Raw genomic sequence first — 19,867 nt, forward strand, 5'->3', positions numbered from 1 at the left:
GGCATCAACAGCTCCCTTCCACGGTGATTTATTTCAGAAATCAGCTGCTTCCTGTACATCATTTGAGCCCTTCCTTTTTTGCCTGCAAAAACAGTTGGGGGAAGACAGAGGGGGTAAACCCATCCTCCCCACCACACAGGGAGGTGCAAAGTCTGTGAGAAAAAGAAACAGAGGACCCAAGGTCCTTAAATTTCCCACTCAGCCTACAGAGGCTTAGTTCTTAAGAGAGACCTCATAACCAGAGTAACCTCTTTCCTTTCCCTTCCTCAAATAGACACATGCGACCACAAAATTCACACCTCATTGCTAAAGCAAGACCTCATGCTTCTCTTTTGCACTCTCACAGCAGCAGCAGCAGAAGCCTCAAACAGTGACGTAAATCAAACCTCAAGGTGGGGTAAGAAAGGTGGAAAGAGAGAGCATCACATACCCTAAGAGGGATGGTGTTTTGAAATGGACTCAAGATAAAAGCAAAGAACTCTCGTTAGTCAGTCTATGTTTAGAAGCTGAATGGTAGATGGGGTTTCTGCTACTTATGCAACTGAGGGATGACTGGAAGACAACAGAGAAGAATCTGTAGGTATGAAGAAAAAGGTCAATGCTATTAACAAATGCATTTATGCTGGTTATGTCCAAACTGAAGCAGACTCATTACTGCTCTTATAATACCCCTGCAAAACAGGTCACTATTATTATCTTCATGTTGCTGATTGGGATGAAGGGACAGGGTGCTTTCATGGGAAAGGTGAAGTTCAATCCAGATGTTCTGCCACTCTTAGCTCCATTTCTTGGCCACTGTACTTAAACCAACCCTGTGGTTATTATATCAGTTGTGGCAACTACCACAGAAGTGAATGCTTGGGTATTGAGTATGCAGTCTGGATGGAGATGTTCTGAGGCAGGGCCTTCTCAGGAGTGGTTCCCTGTTTGTGGAATCCCCTTCCTGGTGAGGTGCACCTGTCTCTCTTGTTATTAATGGTCAGGAGGGATTTAAAAACATTTGTTTTTAACAAAACTCCCTTACCCGGCATTGGGTGGCTGAAAGAGATTGTTCCCAGCAATCTTGAAATGATTAGCTATCATTTAAATATGTAACTGTTTTGATACATTCTTAACCTTATAACATGTTCTGAGTTTAATTTTTAATTCTATTGTTTTGCTACTTCAATACTTGCAGCACTGGATGCCTTCTGGTAGAAGGATGGGATAAAGATTTAATTAAGAACCAAAAGCCTATCTAGTCCAGCAATCTGTTCTCAACTATAGCTACTCAATATGCCTCAAAAGGAAGCAGAAAAGCAGGACTGGACCACAAGAACACCCGTTATCAGTCATTAATGATAATAATTTGCCTGCTTCCTGATTATACATCCCCAGAGGTAAAGGGAAAGATAAATGACCCCTGGGTGGGCAAGTCCAGTCAAAGGCGACTATGGGGTGCGGTGCTCATCTTGCTTTCAGGCTGAGGGAGCCAGCGTTTGTCCAGACAGCTTTCTGGGTCATGTGGCCAGCATGACTAAACTGCTTCTGGCACAACGTTACACCGTGATGAGTGCCAGAGTGTACGGAAACACCATTTACCTTCCTGCCACAGTGGTACCTATTTATATTTTGAACTGCTAGGTTGGCAGAAGCTGGGACAGAGCAACAGGAGCTCACCCTCTTGCGTGGATTCAAACCACCAACTTTCTGATCGGCAAGCCCAAGAGGCTCAGTGGTTTAGGCCACAGCACTACCCACATCCCCAGAACAGCAAGGGGGAAGTTCAACAGCAAGACAGCATAAATAAAATAAAATAAATGCACACACTGGAGTGCCCCAGGGCTATCTGCTCCTCCATCCTTGCTGCTGGCAAAAAAATCTACTTGGAAGGGCGAGAGAGGCAAACTGCCCTCTTCAACAATTGTTCCCGCTCACCATTCTCGACAAAGGAGCAGCATCTTCATGCTCCTTCAGATGGATCTAGTATTGCATGAATATTGCACTAAAAATGAAGCCAAACTGGGGCACGCAACCGTTTCTGATAATCTAGAAAAGCTCAATTTGGATGTCAACTATTTTCTGTACATCTCTGCCTTCAGTTGTGTGTCAAACAATTCTGCCCTCGCCACACACCGACAGGAAGAAATCAACACCACAGCAGGATCAGAGTTAGAACAGTTAAGCAAGTGGGACAGGAGTGGCTATAAATGGCTACAATTGGAGCAGCTGCTGTGGCAACTGACATTATTGCTCTGGTGACAAAATGATGGAAGTTCACAGCACTGGCTCAAATGGACAATTAGGAGCCACCCTGCTGGAAACATCCAACTTTGGGGTAAAAAACTAACCATAAATAGAAGGCCTGCTGCAGAGACCTAAAATAGATGCCGGCCAATCTAGTGTTCAGATTAGTGTTCAATCTAGTGCTCAGACCTCTGGAACAATTTTGTAGCAAAGACTCTATTGTAACATACGCTATTCCCCAATCCTATCTGAGGTCTTTAGGGCAAGAAAAATATTTGTAACTTGGGCTGTTAAAGGTAAAGGTAAAGGGACCCCTGACCATTAGGTCCAGTTGTGACCGACTCTGGGGTTGCGGCGCTCATCTCGCTTTATTAGCTGAGGGAGTCGGCGTAAAGCTTCCGGGTCATGTGGCCAGCATGACTAAGCTGCTTCTGGCGAACCAGAGCAGCGCACGGAAATGCCGTTTACCTTCCTGCCGTATTTTTTGCTCTATAAGACGCACCTAGTTTTTGGAGGAGGAAAACAAGGGAAAAAAATTTCTGAATCTCAGAAGCCAGAACAACAAGAGGGATCGCTGCACAGCGAAAGCAGCTATCCCTCTTGCTGTTCTGGCTTCTAGGATAGCTGCGCAGCCTGCATTTGCTCCATAAGACACACACACATTTCCCCTTACTTTTTAGGAGGGGAAAAAATGAGTCTTATAGAGCAAAAAATACAGTATTTATCTACTTGCACTTTGACGTGCTTTCGAACTGCTAGGTTGGCAGAAGCAGGGACCAAGCAACGGGAGCTCACCCCGTCGCGGGGATTCAAACTGCTAACCTCCTGATCAGCAAGTCCTAGGCTCTGTGGTTTAACCCACAGCACCACCCGCGTCCCTTAACTTGGGCTGTTACCAGTTTGCAGAAGTCTGAACCACACAAGTTTTTTTAATCAATTTGCTTAATAAATAGGAGTGAACATGGATAGAAACTAATATTCAAATGCTGTTTATTTATTGTCTACCAACCACAGATAAAATAAAAAGTTACAGAATGTGAAGCATTTAAGATGGCTAAAAGCAGAAAAAGCTATCAAAGATTGCTACATTTATGAATTTTGCAACTTGCTCCATCATTCAAAAAGTTCAAACCCTCCATGAAAGTGGTCAAGAGAAATTCTGAAGGGTATTCAATGAAGGACTGTGTAATGGGGCATATCAGTTCCTATGTAGACTTGTAAAAATGCTTTAAAAAAAGAACAGGTAAAACAAAATATACGTCTTTGTTGTTGAAAGTGCACAATCTTTTACTTATAGGAGCTTTGTAATATATACCCCCTAGAAGCTTTGAGGATAAAGCATTCGTCTGAGCCAAGGAAAAATGTTTTCTGTATTTAGGAACAGACAGAAACTTTAAACAAGGCATCCCATTCCTAGAATTAGGACATAGTTAACCAAACAATTGGGTTAAGGCCTCTGGGCTCCTGAAGGTCAATATCATTTCATATGACAAACATTTATTGAATATATAAATTGTTCAGACTATTGCGGTAATCCACCCAGCACTCATGAGAAAATGTGGTGTGATCTCAGAGTAATCAAATGAAACTTTAACATGTGGCATAATATAATAATAATAATTTTGTCAGAACTAGCTATTTGTTGTTTACTGTTGTAGCAATTGTTTTCTCAAAATTTATCTTCTGTACCGTGAAAATAAATAATATCATTATTTAAAAAAATATGATTCTATATAACAATATACTTGGCTTGCTCACCGTTCATGGGTCAGCTTAGCCAAATACCATCTTCACCTACCTGGTGCCCTTTTGACACTTTGGACTATGACTGCTGCCAGCTTCAACCTAGCACATGTGTGCTGGCTGGAATTGATAGATGTAGTCCAAAACATATGTGGGACACCAGATTGGGTAAGGCTGGGCAGTTCCTTCACATGAAGGAAAAGAGTGCCTTTAAAGAAAAGTGGAAAACATGTAGGCCCCAGTTCAAGTAACACAGCATGCTGGCTAAGCCCAGTACAAGGGCTTCTGCTAGCATAATGGTGCTTTCTCTCCACTCCTTGCCTGGATTTGCTCTGGAGGGTTGGCAAGACCCCCTGAACAGTGCACAGGGAGAAAGCAGGGGATCATTCTGTCTGGCAGAACTGCTAGCATGGACAGAAGATCAGATGAGTGTGGCACTGAATTGCTCTCATACTGTTTTTGTATGTTACATACAGGGGTTGCCGCATACAGTCAACTGTGAGGGAGGAGGGAGGAATAAATGCTACTGGATGACAGGGAGAAGGCAGAATTGCTCAACACCTACTTTGCCTCTGTCTTCACCCAAAAGGAAAGCAATGCCCAACCTGATGATAACAGAATAAATGATGCAAGTAGGGAGCTGAAGCCCAAGATAGGAAACAGGTCATAAAGGAACATCTAGCTACGTTAAATGAATTCAAATCTCCAGGGCCTGGTCAGCTGCACCCAAGGGTACTAACGGAGCTCATGGATGTAATCTCAGAGCCTCTGCCTATAATATTTGAGAATTCTTGGGGAATAGGTGAGGTCCTTGTAGACTGGAGGTGGAGAGATGTTGTCCCTCTCTTCAAAATGCGGAAAAAGAAGAAGACCCAGGTATCTACTAACCAGGAAAGGGTCTAGAACAAATAATTAAATGGTCAACTATGAGTACTAATACCCAGCACGGGTTTCTCAAAAACAAGTCATGCCAAACACATCTCATTTCTTTTTTCAATAAGTTACAAGCTTGGTAGATCAGGTGAATGCTGTGTACATAGTGTATCTTGATTTCAGTAATGCTTTTGACAACGTCTCCCACGGTACTCTTGCAGAGAAGCTAATAAAATGTGAGCTAGATGAGATAACTCTTAGGTTGATTTGTAATTGGCTGTCTGTCTGAACCAAAGAGTGCTGTCCTGGGCCCGTTGCTGTAATAGTACCAGTCTATTCTGCCTTGGTCAGACCCCATTGGGAGTACTGGGTCCAGTTCTGGGTGCCACAATTTAAGAAGGATAGTGACAAGCTGGAATGTGTGCAGAGGAGGGCATCCAAGATGAACAAGGGTCTGGAAACCAAGCTGTATGGGGAATGGTTGAGGGAGTTGGGTATGTTTAGCCAGGAAAAGAGGAGACTGAGTAGCCATGATAGCCATCTTCAAATATCTCAAGGGCTTTTGGGTGGTAAGAGCTGTTTGACAGTGGAATAGAATGGTCTCTCTTGGAAAGTGGTGGACTCTCCTTCATCGGAGGTTTTTAAGCAGAAGCTGGATAGCCAATGGCTTTAAGGTACAAGAAAGGAGATTCTGACAAAATATCAGGAAGAACTTTTTAAGGTTGGATGGCCATCTGTCCTGGATGCTTTATTCCTGCATTGCAGGAGATTGGATTAGATTATACTCAGGGTCCCTTCCAACTCTACAATTCTAAGATTCTACAACATCTGCTAAGGTGTCACTTGCAGTTTTTAGCAAATACTAGACTGCAGACAGGCTTTGAACTTCAGCTTCAGTTTAACTGCTGTAAAACACCCAAAGTCCAAGGTGCTGCATAAACAATGCTACAAATTTTCACTCACATTGCATCCACAATTAGCCCTTGCTTTCCTCCTACTTCCTTTGGAGCTAGAGAGGTGGCCAAAGATCTTCCCTGTAGTCGCAGTGGGATTCCTGTCTCTTCCCCAGCTCCAATGTTGGGAGAAAGGCTCGTGGAGGCTTTTTTGGTCACTGTATTGCTAAAGTGCTTAGAAAAAGGATGGGCAGAAGCTAGATTTGAATCTACAGTAGATCTCTGGGTAGTTTATCAAATTTCTGTCCCACCCTTTGCATCAGTCTCCAGTTGGTGGATCTCAAAACTCTAGCAAAAAACAAAAGTTGACCTCATAAGTCAACCCTAATCTAGAAAGCCTCAATCACACAGATCCAAACAAGCAACCTCCCAACACACATTTTCAGCACTAAACTTAACATAAAAAGAGTCCTGCTAGATCAGGCCAAAGGCCTATATAATCCAGCATCCTGTATTCACAATGGCCAACCAGATGCCAAGCAGGACCTGAGTACCACTCTCCCCTCCTGCAGTTTTCAGCTGCTGGTAAGTAGTTTATTTTTAAAAAAATTGAGGGGACTGGAGGAAGGTTGGGTTATTAAAACATCTGTTAAAATGAACAAATACGCGTAACATCCCTGAGTCTATCTTCACAGGCCAAGGACAAATAACATATGATGCTGTTTTATTCCTGGAAAGTTAAGCAAGTGCAGATGGGGAAGCTGTCTGGGTGACAGACATTCAAGGAAACACGTGGAAGCTACTCTAGGCTACTCGGAGTAAAGAGCAGTTCCTAAGGAATGAACCAAGTGAAAGGGAAAAGTAATGTTCAAAACCCAGCTTAGAGAGACATAAAGAACAAAACATGACACATTGTCAATTCACAGCCTGTGCCATTCCCATGGATTTTATTACATTTTCTCTGATCCTCCCCAATATAGCATCCACAGCGCACACCCTCCACACCTTCTGATGTCTTAACAACCCCCCTGTGAGGTATGTTAAGGTAAGAGAAAGACTGGCCTGTGCGTTTCATGGTGGAGACAAGATCAAGCCTTTCATCTCTTTTATTTAGCACTGCAAGGGCCCATCCAGGCCTCAGTATGTTACTCACGTGGCATTGGGGGTGCTATTCCTGCCTCCATCCATCAGCTGGTCGTGTGTCAACATCACGGAGTAGTTCTCCACCAGCAGGTTGTCAGGGTCATCTGATTGGTCAGGCAATTTCCCCAAGGGATAATTTCCCCACTTCACCCAATCTGTGAGAGAAGACACAGATAATTCAGCACGATCAAATGCCTTTCACCTGGGGTTAGTCTGTTCATACGGACTATGAACAAAATGTGGTACAATATTATTGCAACCACAGAGCCTAGGACTTGCCGATCAGAAGGTCGGTGGTTTGAATCCCCGCGACGGGGTGAGCTCCCGTTGCTCGGTCCCTGCTCCTGCCCACCTAGCAGTTCGAAAGCATGTCAAAGTGCAAGTAGATAAATAGGTACCGCTCCAGCGGGAAGGTAAACGATGTTTCCGTGTGCTGCTCTGCTTTGCCAGAAGCAAAGCTGGCCGCATGACCCGGAAGCTGTACGCTGGCTCCCTCAGCCAATAAAGTGAGATGAGCACCGCAACCCCAGAGTCGGTCACGACTGGACCTATTGGTCAGGGGTCCCTTTACCTTTACACAGGGGTTCAGTTTCAAGGGTTCTGAATATACACGAAAAGCATGTATACCCAAACCCCTGGAACGGCTAAGGACTGCAATACCTCAAGGACTGCCTCTTCCCATATGATCATCTTCTCAGGCCCTTCTTTGTGTGCCTCCTCTTCGAGGTCCAGAGGGTGGCAACACGAGAACGGGCCTTCTCTGCAGCGCCTCCAGGTCTATGGAATGCTCTCTTTAGGGAAGTTCATTATACACCTTTGGGCACCGGGCAAAAACGTTCCTTTTTAACCAGGCTTTGGTTGATCTTATTGACATCCAACACCCTTTTAGAATGTTGCTTGGAGGGTGTGTGTGTAATTGCTTTTGGTTTGATTTTATATGTTGTGGTCTTGTTGTGAACCGCCCTGAGACCTCTGGGTATAGGGCAGTGTATAAGTTGAATGAATGAATGAATGAATGAATGAATAAACCACCCAGCAGCTAGTGGGTGAGGGGGGGGGGCCTTGCCCAGCAAGCTTAAAAGCTCTTTATGTGTGGGGTAACCCAAGTGGAGCTTTTAAACTCTCTGCCCTGCTTGGATTTAACTTGCATAATTTCAACCAGCTTGCCTTCAACTGAAACTGAGCAAATTAAATATGTGTAAGATGTGATCATGCTGTATTCCCGGTTTTTCCTCTCCCCAGAGATCAACGTGGGTTAGAATTGAGTTAAAATGTAAGTATGTTTTACGATGGATGGGAAACCTCTTTCAGTCCGAAGGCCACAATCCCTCACAGGCATCCTTCTGGTGTCACATGCCAGTGATAGGTGGGTCTGGAGGCAAAATTGTGTGAAGCCACTTTTTGCATGGCTGGAATGTCTCCTACTCCATGAACTCAGAGGCTGCACACCCATTCCTCTCTATCCTCCATCCAGGCAAGCAATGAACATTGCAGCCAGGCAAAAGCAGGGCTGGTGTGGCCTGGGGAAGGTGCATGGCCTGCAGATGGTCTTCTGGGGGTCATATTTGCCCTTTGGGCTTGAAGTTCCTGATCTCTGCTTCAGAACATCAATAATCGTCAACCCTTCCAAACAAGCACTGAGAGACCAACTTCTTAACATATACAGCCTATGCATGGAGATAATAATAATAATAAAAAAATTATACCCCACTCATCTGGCTGCATTGCAGCCCACCTTATGGCAGGCTGCAACTCTACACTGGGTCAGCTTCAGAGTGAGACTTGCATCACTCTAGCCTTGATCTAGCTTGTTTCATAGCCTGGAGCTCCACAGAAGACAGAGACCAATTGGGCTCCACAATGTTGGAGAGGATGCTCAGGAACAATCATGCCAACTATTCATTTCATCTTGGCATTCCATAGACAATCCTGGATTGTCAGCTTTCTTAGCTGGAAATCCCCCAGATCATTCAAGAAACACACACAGTTCCATTAGTTTCTAAAGATGGGTTACCCCATCTTTAGGTGGGAACTACCAGTGTCGGTCCAAAACTTACCCAATGATGGTCTGACCTTGACAAGGGAGTTCATTGCACACTCACACAAATCCTTGGGTCCTTCCCTCATATCATTTCGAGCAAAGGATATATTTCCCTCATATCATTTTGATAAATGATATCTCCCTCATATCATTTCGAGCAAAGACCATATCAAGGGTCCAATGTGTTGGACCAATGGTCTAGATGACAACTTTGACAATCTGTTTCTTCAGCAGAGCAGGGCAGCAAATGCAGAGCAGTGATTCTACTTGACCTCCCCCACTTTGTCAGTTGAATACAAACTTATATGTTGAGTTGCCCACAAACATCTAATTGATGCAGTGAATGAGGTGCAGATCCGTTCTGAGCTGTAAACACACTTCAGACTGAGCCATGATTATTTCTGGATAAACCAGCTCAAAATATCCTCACCATTTCACCCCCCAAAAGAAAGCAAGTGTGTGGGTGAGACACACACACACAGAGAGAGAGAGAGAGAGAGAGAGAGAGAGAAAGAGAAAGAGAAAGAGAAAGAGGGGAGGGAGGGAGGGAGGGAGAGAGAATGAATGAATTTGGGTAGTTTCTAAATGAGTGGAGCATTGAAAGCAGATTTTTAATATCTCTTTGGGGCATGTCTAACACAACATTTCTGGAAACTTATTGGGCAACACACTGGGTAACTGCCTGGGAAACTCAATGTGTATTACTTGAGCAATAAGGAAATTAAAAAGATTATTAGAGAGAGCTGGAATTAATACTAAATCTAGTAACAGGTGCTTGAATGAGGCTGACTCAGCCTAGGGAAAAAACAAGCAACATTCATAGCTCAGAATGATTCTCACAAGCCTGGGCATTTTGCACTGAAGACTAGACTGACGCAGAGAATACTTTCTTTTTTTAACATTAGAACTCAGCATCATCCAAAGAAATTGAATGGGCCACTCAACACACAAATTAACTTAGAGGACTGCACCTGGGGTCCTGCAGGCAAAGCAGATATTCTACCACTGATAACTTACAAGAGAGGGTCCTCTTTCTCTCCCTCCACCAACTCATCCCCCCATGTGATTTTATCACCTCAGAACATACTTAGGAAGCTGCCTTGTGCCAAATCAGACCATTAGTCCACTGTCTAAGGCAACAGCTTTCTATGCTTTCAGATGGGTATTTTCCAGGCCTACCTAGAGATGCCTGGGAATGAACATGGGACTTTTTGAATGCCAAGCATGTGTTCTACCCTCCATAGCTCCTGCAAAGTTCTATTTCCTCTGATGCAGCAAAGGCCCCTGCTAGGCAAAGAATGAAACTGTGGGCTCAAGTGTCTCTGAATCACAGGTGCTTAGTTCCACCCTTTTCTATCTCCACTCAACTGTTTGGCTGTAAGTCGCTTTGGGCTGCCCAGGGTAAGAGGAAGTGACTCACAAATCCAATAATAATATTAACAGTCACCACTGCCACTACCACCATTCCACATACTTGCAACTACTAATCATGATGTGTACAGATACTCAAGACAATGCCAGATGTAAGGCTGGAGACACTCCAGACTGCTTCTTGTTTCTTCCCTTCCCCAGCAAACCAAAAGGCAATTTTTACCTGGGCTGACCTGCCAGACCGACCCAAGCAGAACCATCTTTCTCTCATCAAGATATCCAGGGTAGAGATGTGCTGCCTGAGCTTCTCCCTCTTCCTCCTCCATCTCTTCTTCTTCTTCAATATCTCCCAGCGGCCACTCATGCTTTGTAGTTCTTTTGGCAAGCCCTCTGGCCATATTGCTCTGCTTCACTTGCCACTGTAAGCTCTCCACAGTATAAATAGGCTGCTTGCGGAGTTCTGGGATTGAGCCTGGGCTGGGAACGGTGTCCTCTTGGGTGTAAATAGAGGTGAGGTAGAGAAGCAATTCCTTGGAATCTGGAGGCAAAGGCTGATCCAATTTTTCCAGAATCCTGAGCCCGGAAAGAAAGACATGTGGAGAGAGTGTGATGCAAGGGCAGAACAACTGCTTTCAAATGAGTTGGCCAAAGCAAGTTAGTGTTTAAGAAGCCAGCTGGGCATAATAGGTGCCAATAAATTCCATACCTGCGAGTTTTATTTCCCTATCTCGGTGTGGAGCACACCAAACCACCACACTCCTTGCAAGTGTACCACACTCTCATGTGAACCCAAGCACAGAACTAAGCAAGATCAACTTGAGAAAGTGCAAGGGACAGAGAAAGGGAGGCTTGGAAGGCTTCATTTGATACCCAAGCCTGAGGATCCCCATCTCTGCCCTAGGGTTTTTAAGTGCCAAGGTATTTAGAGTACTTCAAGTAAAAAGTCCCATCTCTTACCTGTGTCCACAGGGCAATGAGGAGCCAGTTCAGAGGCTGAAGTATTGGCTGCAAAACATGTTGGTTTCCTGAACTGACTCTTCCGCACTAACACCGTGAAGCCCAGGTCTCCATCACCGTGCATATTCCAGTGAATGGCTTACATACTTACATGTGCATGAGATGAAGACTCGCCCAGCAAGTAGCTTCTAGGCAACAATCAAGGAGTTTTTGCCACTGCAGTGAAACATTTTGAAGAAATGGCTCCGGGGTGCTTTCGCTATTTGTGTGGGAATGCATTGACTTTTTCTCTTCACGCAGAACCATGAAAGAAAAAGAAAAGAGACACTTAGCTGGCAAAGAAAGAGTGTGTAATCAAATGAGTTGGATTTGAAAAAGGAAGGCCTGGGTGAAAATTCCATATCTGCCATAATGTGGCTTTGGGAAAGTGTCACTTTGTCTCAGCCCCAGTTGTCTTATCTGTAAAATGGAGCCAAGAGTAGCTGATTTAACAGTATGTGTTTTAAAACAGAAAAACAAGTAGATGGAGAGCCAGTTTCGAGAAAAACTCAAGGAGCAGGTTTGTCAAATTTTACTAACAGAACAAGGCATTGGTGGGAGCCAGACTGATCAGAACAACAGCAGTTCAATTGCCATCTAACAGATGGCTTTAAATGGTGATTAGACAAATTCATAGGGGCCAGTTCTATCAAAGGCTATTTGTCAAGTGGAACTTCCATAATCAGAAACAGCCACTTTGAATACCAGTTGTTGTGAGGGACAGCCATTGCTTTCATGCTCTGCTCATAGACTCCTTCAGAAGTTAGTCCCTGCTAAAATAAGAATGTTAGACTAGATGAATCTTTGGTTCAGTGCAGGACTATCCTTGTGTTCCATTCTTGAGGCTTAAGCAAAAGGTATCATTAAAAGGAAGAAAATGAGGGTGTAGAAAAGAGCCCTACAAGGAGAGCAACTCCTTTCCAGATTTATAGTAAATGTGACATTGCTAGGTTTTCCCATTCGCTAGTTCCCACAAAACTGCAAATGTAGTTGGCAAGGAACATTAATTCACACTAATGTGTTTCCTCAACCTTCAAGGTTACGTACACAGAAAGTCATGGTCACCTGTATTCTACTTATTCTATTTGTCTTTTTTGTATGTGGTATATAAACACATAAAATAAATAGCAAAAAATATTTTTTCATATTGGTTTGCATGTTTTAGATCAGCCTTCCTCAGCCTGGTACCCTTCAGAAGTTCTGGCCTCCCACTCTCATGGCTGATAGAAACGGTCATCAAAACTTCTGGTGGGTACCAGGCTGGGGACAGTTACCTTAAATGTTTATTATTATGTTTTTTATTACATTTATATCCCACCTTAACTCCATGGAGCTCAAGCTGGCATACTTAAGTTCTCCTCCCCCCTCCCCCTTTTTATCCTGTGTGGTAGGTTAAGCTGAGAGCGAGTGACTGGCCCAAGTGAGCTTCACTGCTGAGTGGGGACTAGAACTCTGGTCTCCCAGGTCCTAGCCCAACTCTGTAGCCACTACACTACCCTGGTTCTCAAAAAATGTTGCTGTTGATGATGAGGATTAAACAGCGCTTTCTGTTGCTTTTTATTCCTGCAAAGGGTACAATACTCACTTGATGGTGCACTGGTCTCTAAAATTTTTGTGAGCCACCTGATGAGATAGTCTGACCGGAGTTCGGTAATCGAGAAGAATTTCTTCAGCTCACAGAACAGCATCTCGGCCAGAGTCTGTGTGAAGTCTCTAGAGTGCAGGCCCCTCAGGAGGGGGTACCAGAAGCAACCAAAAGACTGAGGGATTCTAAAATCCCAATCTGCGGTTTCTACACCACCACCAAGGGGAGAGAGGAAAAAAGTTATTCAAACAACAACAACCAGGTAATATATTGAACACCACCACATTCCCTTAATTTTCCTCAAGTTTTAAAGTTATATTTCTGCATTATTATTGTTACTACTGTTATCAGCAGGAGGGTGTAGAACCACAATCATAAGGCTAGCTCTACTCAAAGCAGAGTCACTGAAATTAATAGACATCATTAACTCAATTTCATTAATTTGAAAAGGCAAGGTGCAGGGCAGTTTACTACTTTCTCAATCTGTCTTTGCCCCCTCCCCACATTCCACATAATTTTTGACTATGATGGCAACCGAAAGCTATTCATTTATATTACTTAAAAATGGTAATACGGTTTCCAGTTTGGTAGGATGTAGCACAGATTTGTTTTATTTATTTTGAGTGGTCAACTGCTGAAACCATGTGCACACATCTGTCAGCCAAAAGAAAAGAGAAATGTAGAGCACTAACCTAGATGTTCAATATTCAAGATGTTCAGCTCTTCCGTGGTTGGGATGAGAAAGCCATCATCAAGCAACACTTCAATCATAGCCTCCCTAGAGTCATTACAAATCTCAGTGAGTTTCCTTCCTTCCGCTCTACCACTCCATATGAGCACCAGTCACCATTGGTATAACCCAACATTCTTCAATTGTGCTTATTTAATGCCAAACCATTAGAAATAACAGGGCTTGAGTAGATTGCACACTTCCTCCTTCCCTTCTGATCTTGGTGTAGCTATTAACCTTAGTTCATTGTTACATTCCAATGGCCAAATGACTGTCTGCACCTGCCTACAAACTAGGATCCAATCACAAACCAGAATTTCTTCTCATCTTCATATGCTAGGGAAATGGAATGTTTTCCTTATGCCTGTGGGAGATTCCTGTGAGAGATTAGCAGCCAAACCTAACAAATGCATATTCTTCCCACATAGCATGAGAAGGGGCTATGTCAACGGAGCTGTATTGCTGATAGGCAGATTCTCAGGCCATAGAAATACAAGTGGTAGAAATGGCTCTGTGTGATGTCATTTCCCTTCCTCTCTTGGAGAGGAAGCAACATATAGTACTTCCTGTTCCTCTCTCTCTCATCCTTTGACCAGCCATGAGGGCAGATGGGCCTTCCGCTTGCTTCAGCTTCAGGCATGTGCTATACTGCCTACAGGATATTTTTTTAATGCTGCCATTGCTATGAACCAATGCATGAGTTCAAAGCAAGTAAATCTTATTTTAAATATACTTTATAAGTTGTTGCCTGATAGTCTGTTAAGTGGGATAAGAAGTGAGAAGGTAGCTTATTTCATTAGCTGGACTTGCTCAAAATGAGCCTTTACAGCCTAATTTCTATGCTTTTAGCATAGGAATTTTTTGCTGCCAAGGGTGGAATGTTAAAACTGTTCAACCCACACATGTGGCCCAGAGGGATAAATTGCAATTAATATATCTTCTTCTACCTACCATCCCACAATTTCATAGTTTGGTATTACATCTGAAGAACATTTTTGTTTTTCTGTTCTGGTTTGGAGTGAAGCTACCAGTTGTGGAAACTAAAATTGAGGAAAGGAAACACACACCCTACACTTACTTCCAATTCTCCAAACTATTGCTGAGAGGATAAGAACCAGCCCACTGATAAATCCACAATAATACAGTTTGAGTCTCTATATAGAAGTTCAATAAAGTTGTGGGGGTTTCAAAAAAAAGGAGGGGAGGAATCTGTTTCTAAAACAGGAATATACTACAGCTAATAAAAGAGGATGGGGAGACAAATCTCATTTCTGTAAGTGTCATATAATAGTGTTAGTTTCTAAAAGGAAACTTCTAGTTGGAAAGGGAACATGTCATTGTAGTCAGTGCATCAGTTCCAGTTGCTGTAAATAGACACAGCCTCTCCCCCAGGCTGTAAAAATAGCAGCTTGTACTATAATTCAAAAGGCATGTTTCTGCAAAAACTGGGAAATGAACAACAGATCAAAATGAACAAGGGGTAAGTAGGCCTCTGGTCAATTGCTCAGGGACTGCTATGCTGCTGCTATGCTGGAGCAAATTCTAAAACAGCATTAATTCAATGTTCTCTGTTCCCTCCCACCTACCACCCACCCCCTTACTATTACCTTTCTGGCACCGAAACCTGGAAGCAGGTTGGAAAGGTGAATGCAAAAGATCCCAGGTTTTAGTCCCCAGCAGCAGCTCTCCAGATTTTCCCAGCACTGTCTGAGGATGCCAGAGATTGAACCTGGGGCCTTCTGAATGTAAAGCATGTGTTCTACCACTTGAACCACAGCCCTTCTCAAAAGGCATCAGTGAAGCTGGCTCTCACTTCTTCTATCAGAAGCATCCCTGAACAGTACCAGCCCTGCCTCCACTGCTGCTGCCTGCTGCTTTTCTCCACTTGACCTTCAAACCTGTTGGCGGATAAGCAGCTCTGAAGTGGAAGACTTACAAAAGAGAAACAGCAGGCAGGGGAGAAGGTTAAGCACATGGACATAAACACAAACGCTGCTTTTTGCAACTGTCTCTCATATCTTCCATTTTTATCCTACCTCAAGCTCATGCTCAAGGATTTTCCATCCATCCCCACAGGGTTTGCTCTGGGGATGTGGTGGTACCTCATCAAAATGCCCTCAGGTGGGTCCCCTCCATTGCTGGGCCCCTGCGGCAATAGTAACAACACCATTTAAAGTCTCTACAAATGTTGTGGTGCAGTGCTTTGCCAGGGGGCATTGCGATGCACTGGCAGAAGCTGGTGCTTATTCAGAACTTCATCTATGAAATAAGGGGGACTGCTAGAGCTGACATCCACAGCAGCCCAAGATGGTGTGTGGTGATGCCAGCCAATGACCAGCCCCACACCTCCTTACTTTCAGGGAAGTCAATGTATCATGTGTTCATGGATCTGGGGTGTACAAACCCCTTATTTAATGAACAGGCATTTCTGCCCTGATCTGGCAACAATGGAAGGCTTAGACTACTTCTTTAAAAGGGAGGAAGAGAAAGAGGGAGAGGTGCACTTGATGATATTCCCACACCCTTCATAAACATATTTTTCTTTACCCTGGTAATTTTAAGAAAGCAAAAGCCACCCCCTCTTCACAAAGCCTGTTCAGAGCCTGGAGAAGTCCTGCAACAGAGAGAAAGTGCTCAACTCCTGGCCTCTAAAAAGCTGCAGACTATTTAAAACAGGTGGTTTCAAGCTTGTGGAAGGTAATGGGCCAAGCTCCTATCATGTCTCTGAAACCAAGGAAATTCTTCCCAATGAAATGGGGAACCAAAACTTGAGTTTCTTGCTCAGTCACAAACCTCAACCCTCAGTGGAACTAGCTCAGGTGACCCATGGAGAAACCCCCTTCCTGGTTTCCATGCCCATCCATGTCCAGAACAGGTGCACCTTCTCTCCATATGTATATGGAGAGAAGTATAATGGGCTACCTCCCAGTAGCCCAGTTTCTGCTAGAACACCAATGTGACTAAGAACCTTGAACATTAAACTATCAACATCTTGAATAATATGACCTCAGCAATTCTGCTGCTAGTAGCCTTGTACCCAATATTGCTAAGAAATTCTAGGAAAGTGGGGCTGGCGTGAGTTTTGCAAGGCTCTGCCCACCATCTTGATTCAAATAGCATCCACTCATATCTAAATATAGTTGAAAACCTGCTCATAGATCTCAGGAATGATCATGCAAAATTATATCTTAATATCTTAAGAAAGCGTTTGCTAACCAGGTGTTCTCCAGATGTTTTAGACTACAACTCCTTTCAGTCCCTGGAAAGCAACTAGGTTGGCAAAGGCTGTCTTAAGAGGTGTCCAAATGTACAGCAAACAAACAACATTCCAAAATATACAGGAAATATATAGTAAAGGCTGGCTATCAATATGTGATGTCAATCTTACTACACTGAATTTTATTTTATTTTATAGGAGAATCACTTCCATTTGGAGGGCTGCACCCAGGAGTGGCCCTCTCTGGGCCACTCACCTACCAATTACCTGATGTAATAAGACATCTGGTTATCAAAACTTCCAAGCCACAGCTGCAAAGGAAATTTCTAAAAGTATGGGCAAGGTGGTCAGAGTTTGCCCAAAACTGATTAGTATGCTTGAGGGCAAGTTATCAAGCCCAACGGCCAGATGTTCTCCAACACCACTTAAAAGTTATTGTGATATTACAGTATTGTATTCATTATATAAATTTATATACTGCTTCTCATATTTAAGTACCAAAGCAGCATACAACATACAAACACAATAGACCATCAGTTGGTGTTGGATAACAACTAGCTCTTTTTTCTTTTTTTTTACACTGAGTACAAATGAATGCTGCAGACTAGAGATGCGCCCACTGCTCCCCACTCTTGACCCCCATACATTTAAAAGGAGCACCTGAATGAAGCCTACACATAAACTTCTACATGTGTAATCTGGTACCTGGGAAGTGGGAGGGTCCCAGATTGAGCATTCTGTTGCTTAGTGCAAAAGAAGACATTGTGCACTGGTGATTGCTTATTACATGATTTCTGATACTGAGAAGGAAATGGTAAAAGAAAGATCCAATTTGTTAGTACTCTCACAAATAGCAAAGATGTCTCCAGACGTTGCAAGTAGTTAGGATTACAATAAGATGATGCTGCCTCTGTAAAAGACATTGGCTTGAAACATTTCCAGACCTTTGACTAAATATGGCCTTTTAGACAGTTGAGGGTGAGGGCAGTTGTTTTGTTTATTATATTGTTTGCTTTTACACTGTAAACTGTCCTGCAATCATCAGATGAAGGACAGCATATAAATTTGAAAAACAAATAATAAACATCCTGAGGGAAAGACATTGGCTCCCTATGGTGCAGATAATACTTTAAGGCATGGAGGTCAAGGAACACGTCACAGTCAAACCTCCCATAGTTCTCCCCCCCACTTCCCCTCTTTCGTTACCAAATGTACGCATGAAAAAGGGTGAAAACCTAAATGACCTGAAGGGAAAGATAACTCTGACGTGGGCCTCTTTCCCCAAAGGTCACCTGAGGAACAATCATCATGTCTCATCAAGAGGACGCAGATGTTTTAAGCGAGGGGATTGAACCAATAAGTTGTTGCTTTCTAAATGCTATCCACTTCTTCAAAGTACTTCCCCACACCCTGGATGTTGGAAATTTTCCACTTGCTATGCAGCTGAAGCTGCATGGCACTTCAATCAGGTGGCAATTTCTACTTAAGAAAAGTATAATAAAATAAACCGGGGGGGGGGGGGGGAGAAGAGGAAGCAAAAACAAAACCACTCATATTCACATCCCTGAAGAGCTTGAGATCTGGCTTAAATTTCTCACCCAGAAGAACATCTACGACAGCCTTGGCTAAACTGGTGCCCTCTAGTCTTTTCAGATGATGATGATGATGATCATCATCATCATAATTTATTATTTATACCCTGTCCATCTGGCTGAGTTTCCCCAGCCACTCTGGGCGGCTCCCAATCGCATGTTAAAAACAATACAGTGGTACCTCGGGTTAAGTACTTAATTTGTTCCGGAGGTCCGCACAGTGGTGCCCCGCAAGACGAATGCCTCGCAAGACGAAAAACTCGCTAGACGAAAGGGTTTTCCGTTTTTCCAGGTGCTTCGCAAGACGAATTTCCCTATGGGCTTGCTTCGCAAGACGAAAACGTCTTGCGGGTTTGCTTCCTTTTTCTTAAAGCCGTTAATACCCGGGGAATCCGCGCTCCGCAAGACAAAAAAATCGCAAGACGAAGCAACTCGCGGAACGAATTAATTTCGTCTTGCGAGGCACCACTGTACTTAACCTGAAACTGTTCTTAACCTGAAGCACCACTTTAGCTAATGGGGCCTCCTGCTGCTGCCACGCTGCTGCAGCACGATTTCTGTTCTCATCCTGAAGCAAAGTTTGTAACCTGAAGCACTATTTCTGGGTTAGCGGTGTCTGTAACCTGAAGCGTGTGTAACCTGAAGCATATGTAACCTGAGGTACCACTGTACAGCATTAAATATTAAAAACTTCCCTAAACAGAGCTGCCTTCAGATGTCTTTTAAAGATAGGATAGCTGCTTATTTCCTTCACGTCTGAAGGGAGGGTGTTCCATAGGGCGGGTGCCACTACCGAGAAGGCCCTCTGTCTGGTTCCCTGTAACCTCACTTCTCGCAATGAGGGAACCGCCAGAAGGCCCTCGGCGCTGGATCTCAGTGTCCGGGCTGAACGATGGCAGTGGAGACGCTCCTTCAGGTATAGAAGGACCAAGTCCGTTTAGGGCTTTAAAGGTCAGCACCAACACTTTGAATTGTGCTCAGAAACATACTGGGAGCCAATGCAGATCTCTCAGGACCGGTGTTATGTGGTCCCAGCGGCCACTCCCAGTCACCAGTCTAGCTGCCGCATTCTGGATTAATTGCAGTTTCCGCGTCACCTTCAAAGGTAGCCCCACGTAGAACACATTGCAGTAGTCCAAGTAGGGGATAACTAGAGCATGTACCACTCTGGCAAGACAGTCTGCAGGCAGGTAGGGTCTTAGCCTGCATACCAGGTGGAGCTGGTAGACAGCCGCCCTGGACACAGAATTAACCTGCGCCTCCATGGACAGCTATGAGTCCAAAATGACTCCCAGGCTGCGCACCTGGTCCTTCAGGGGCACAGTTACCCCATTCAGGACCAGGGAATCCCTGCCACCCACCCGCAACCTGTACCCCAGAAACAGTACTTCTGTCTTGTCAGGATTCAACCTCAATCTGTTAGCCGCCATCCATCCTCCAACCGCCTCCAGACACTC

General features: G+C 44.0%; 1 protein-coding gene across 2 annotated transcripts in view; it reads right to left on the reverse strand.

Annotated features, from left to right (window-relative positions):
* The window catches only part of LAS1L (LAS1 like ribosome biogenesis factor), a 54,679-nt gene that overhangs the window by 12,051 nt on the left and 22,761 nt on the right, over positions 1–19,867 (reverse strand). For both annotated transcript variants that reach the window (XM_079961678.1, XM_079961679.1), the window contains exons 9-13: positions 13,564–13,649; positions 12,872–13,078; positions 11,399–11,537; positions 10,514–10,863; positions 6,889–7,033 (exon numbers count right to left, since the gene is read on the reverse strand). In XM_079961678.1, coding sequence (XP_079817804.1) covers positions 6,889–7,033; positions 10,514–10,863; positions 11,399–11,537; positions 12,872–13,078; positions 13,564–13,649 — 927 coding nt within the window. The remainder of the gene's footprint in view (positions 1–6,888; positions 7,034–10,513; positions 10,864–11,398; positions 11,538–12,871; positions 13,079–13,563; positions 13,650–19,867) is intronic.

Source organism: Podarcis cretensis, assembly GCF_951804945.1.
Source record: "Podarcis cretensis genome assembly, chromosome: Z".
NCBI classification, from domain to species: domain Eukaryota; kingdom Metazoa; phylum Chordata; class Lepidosauria; order Squamata; family Lacertidae; genus Podarcis; species Podarcis cretensis.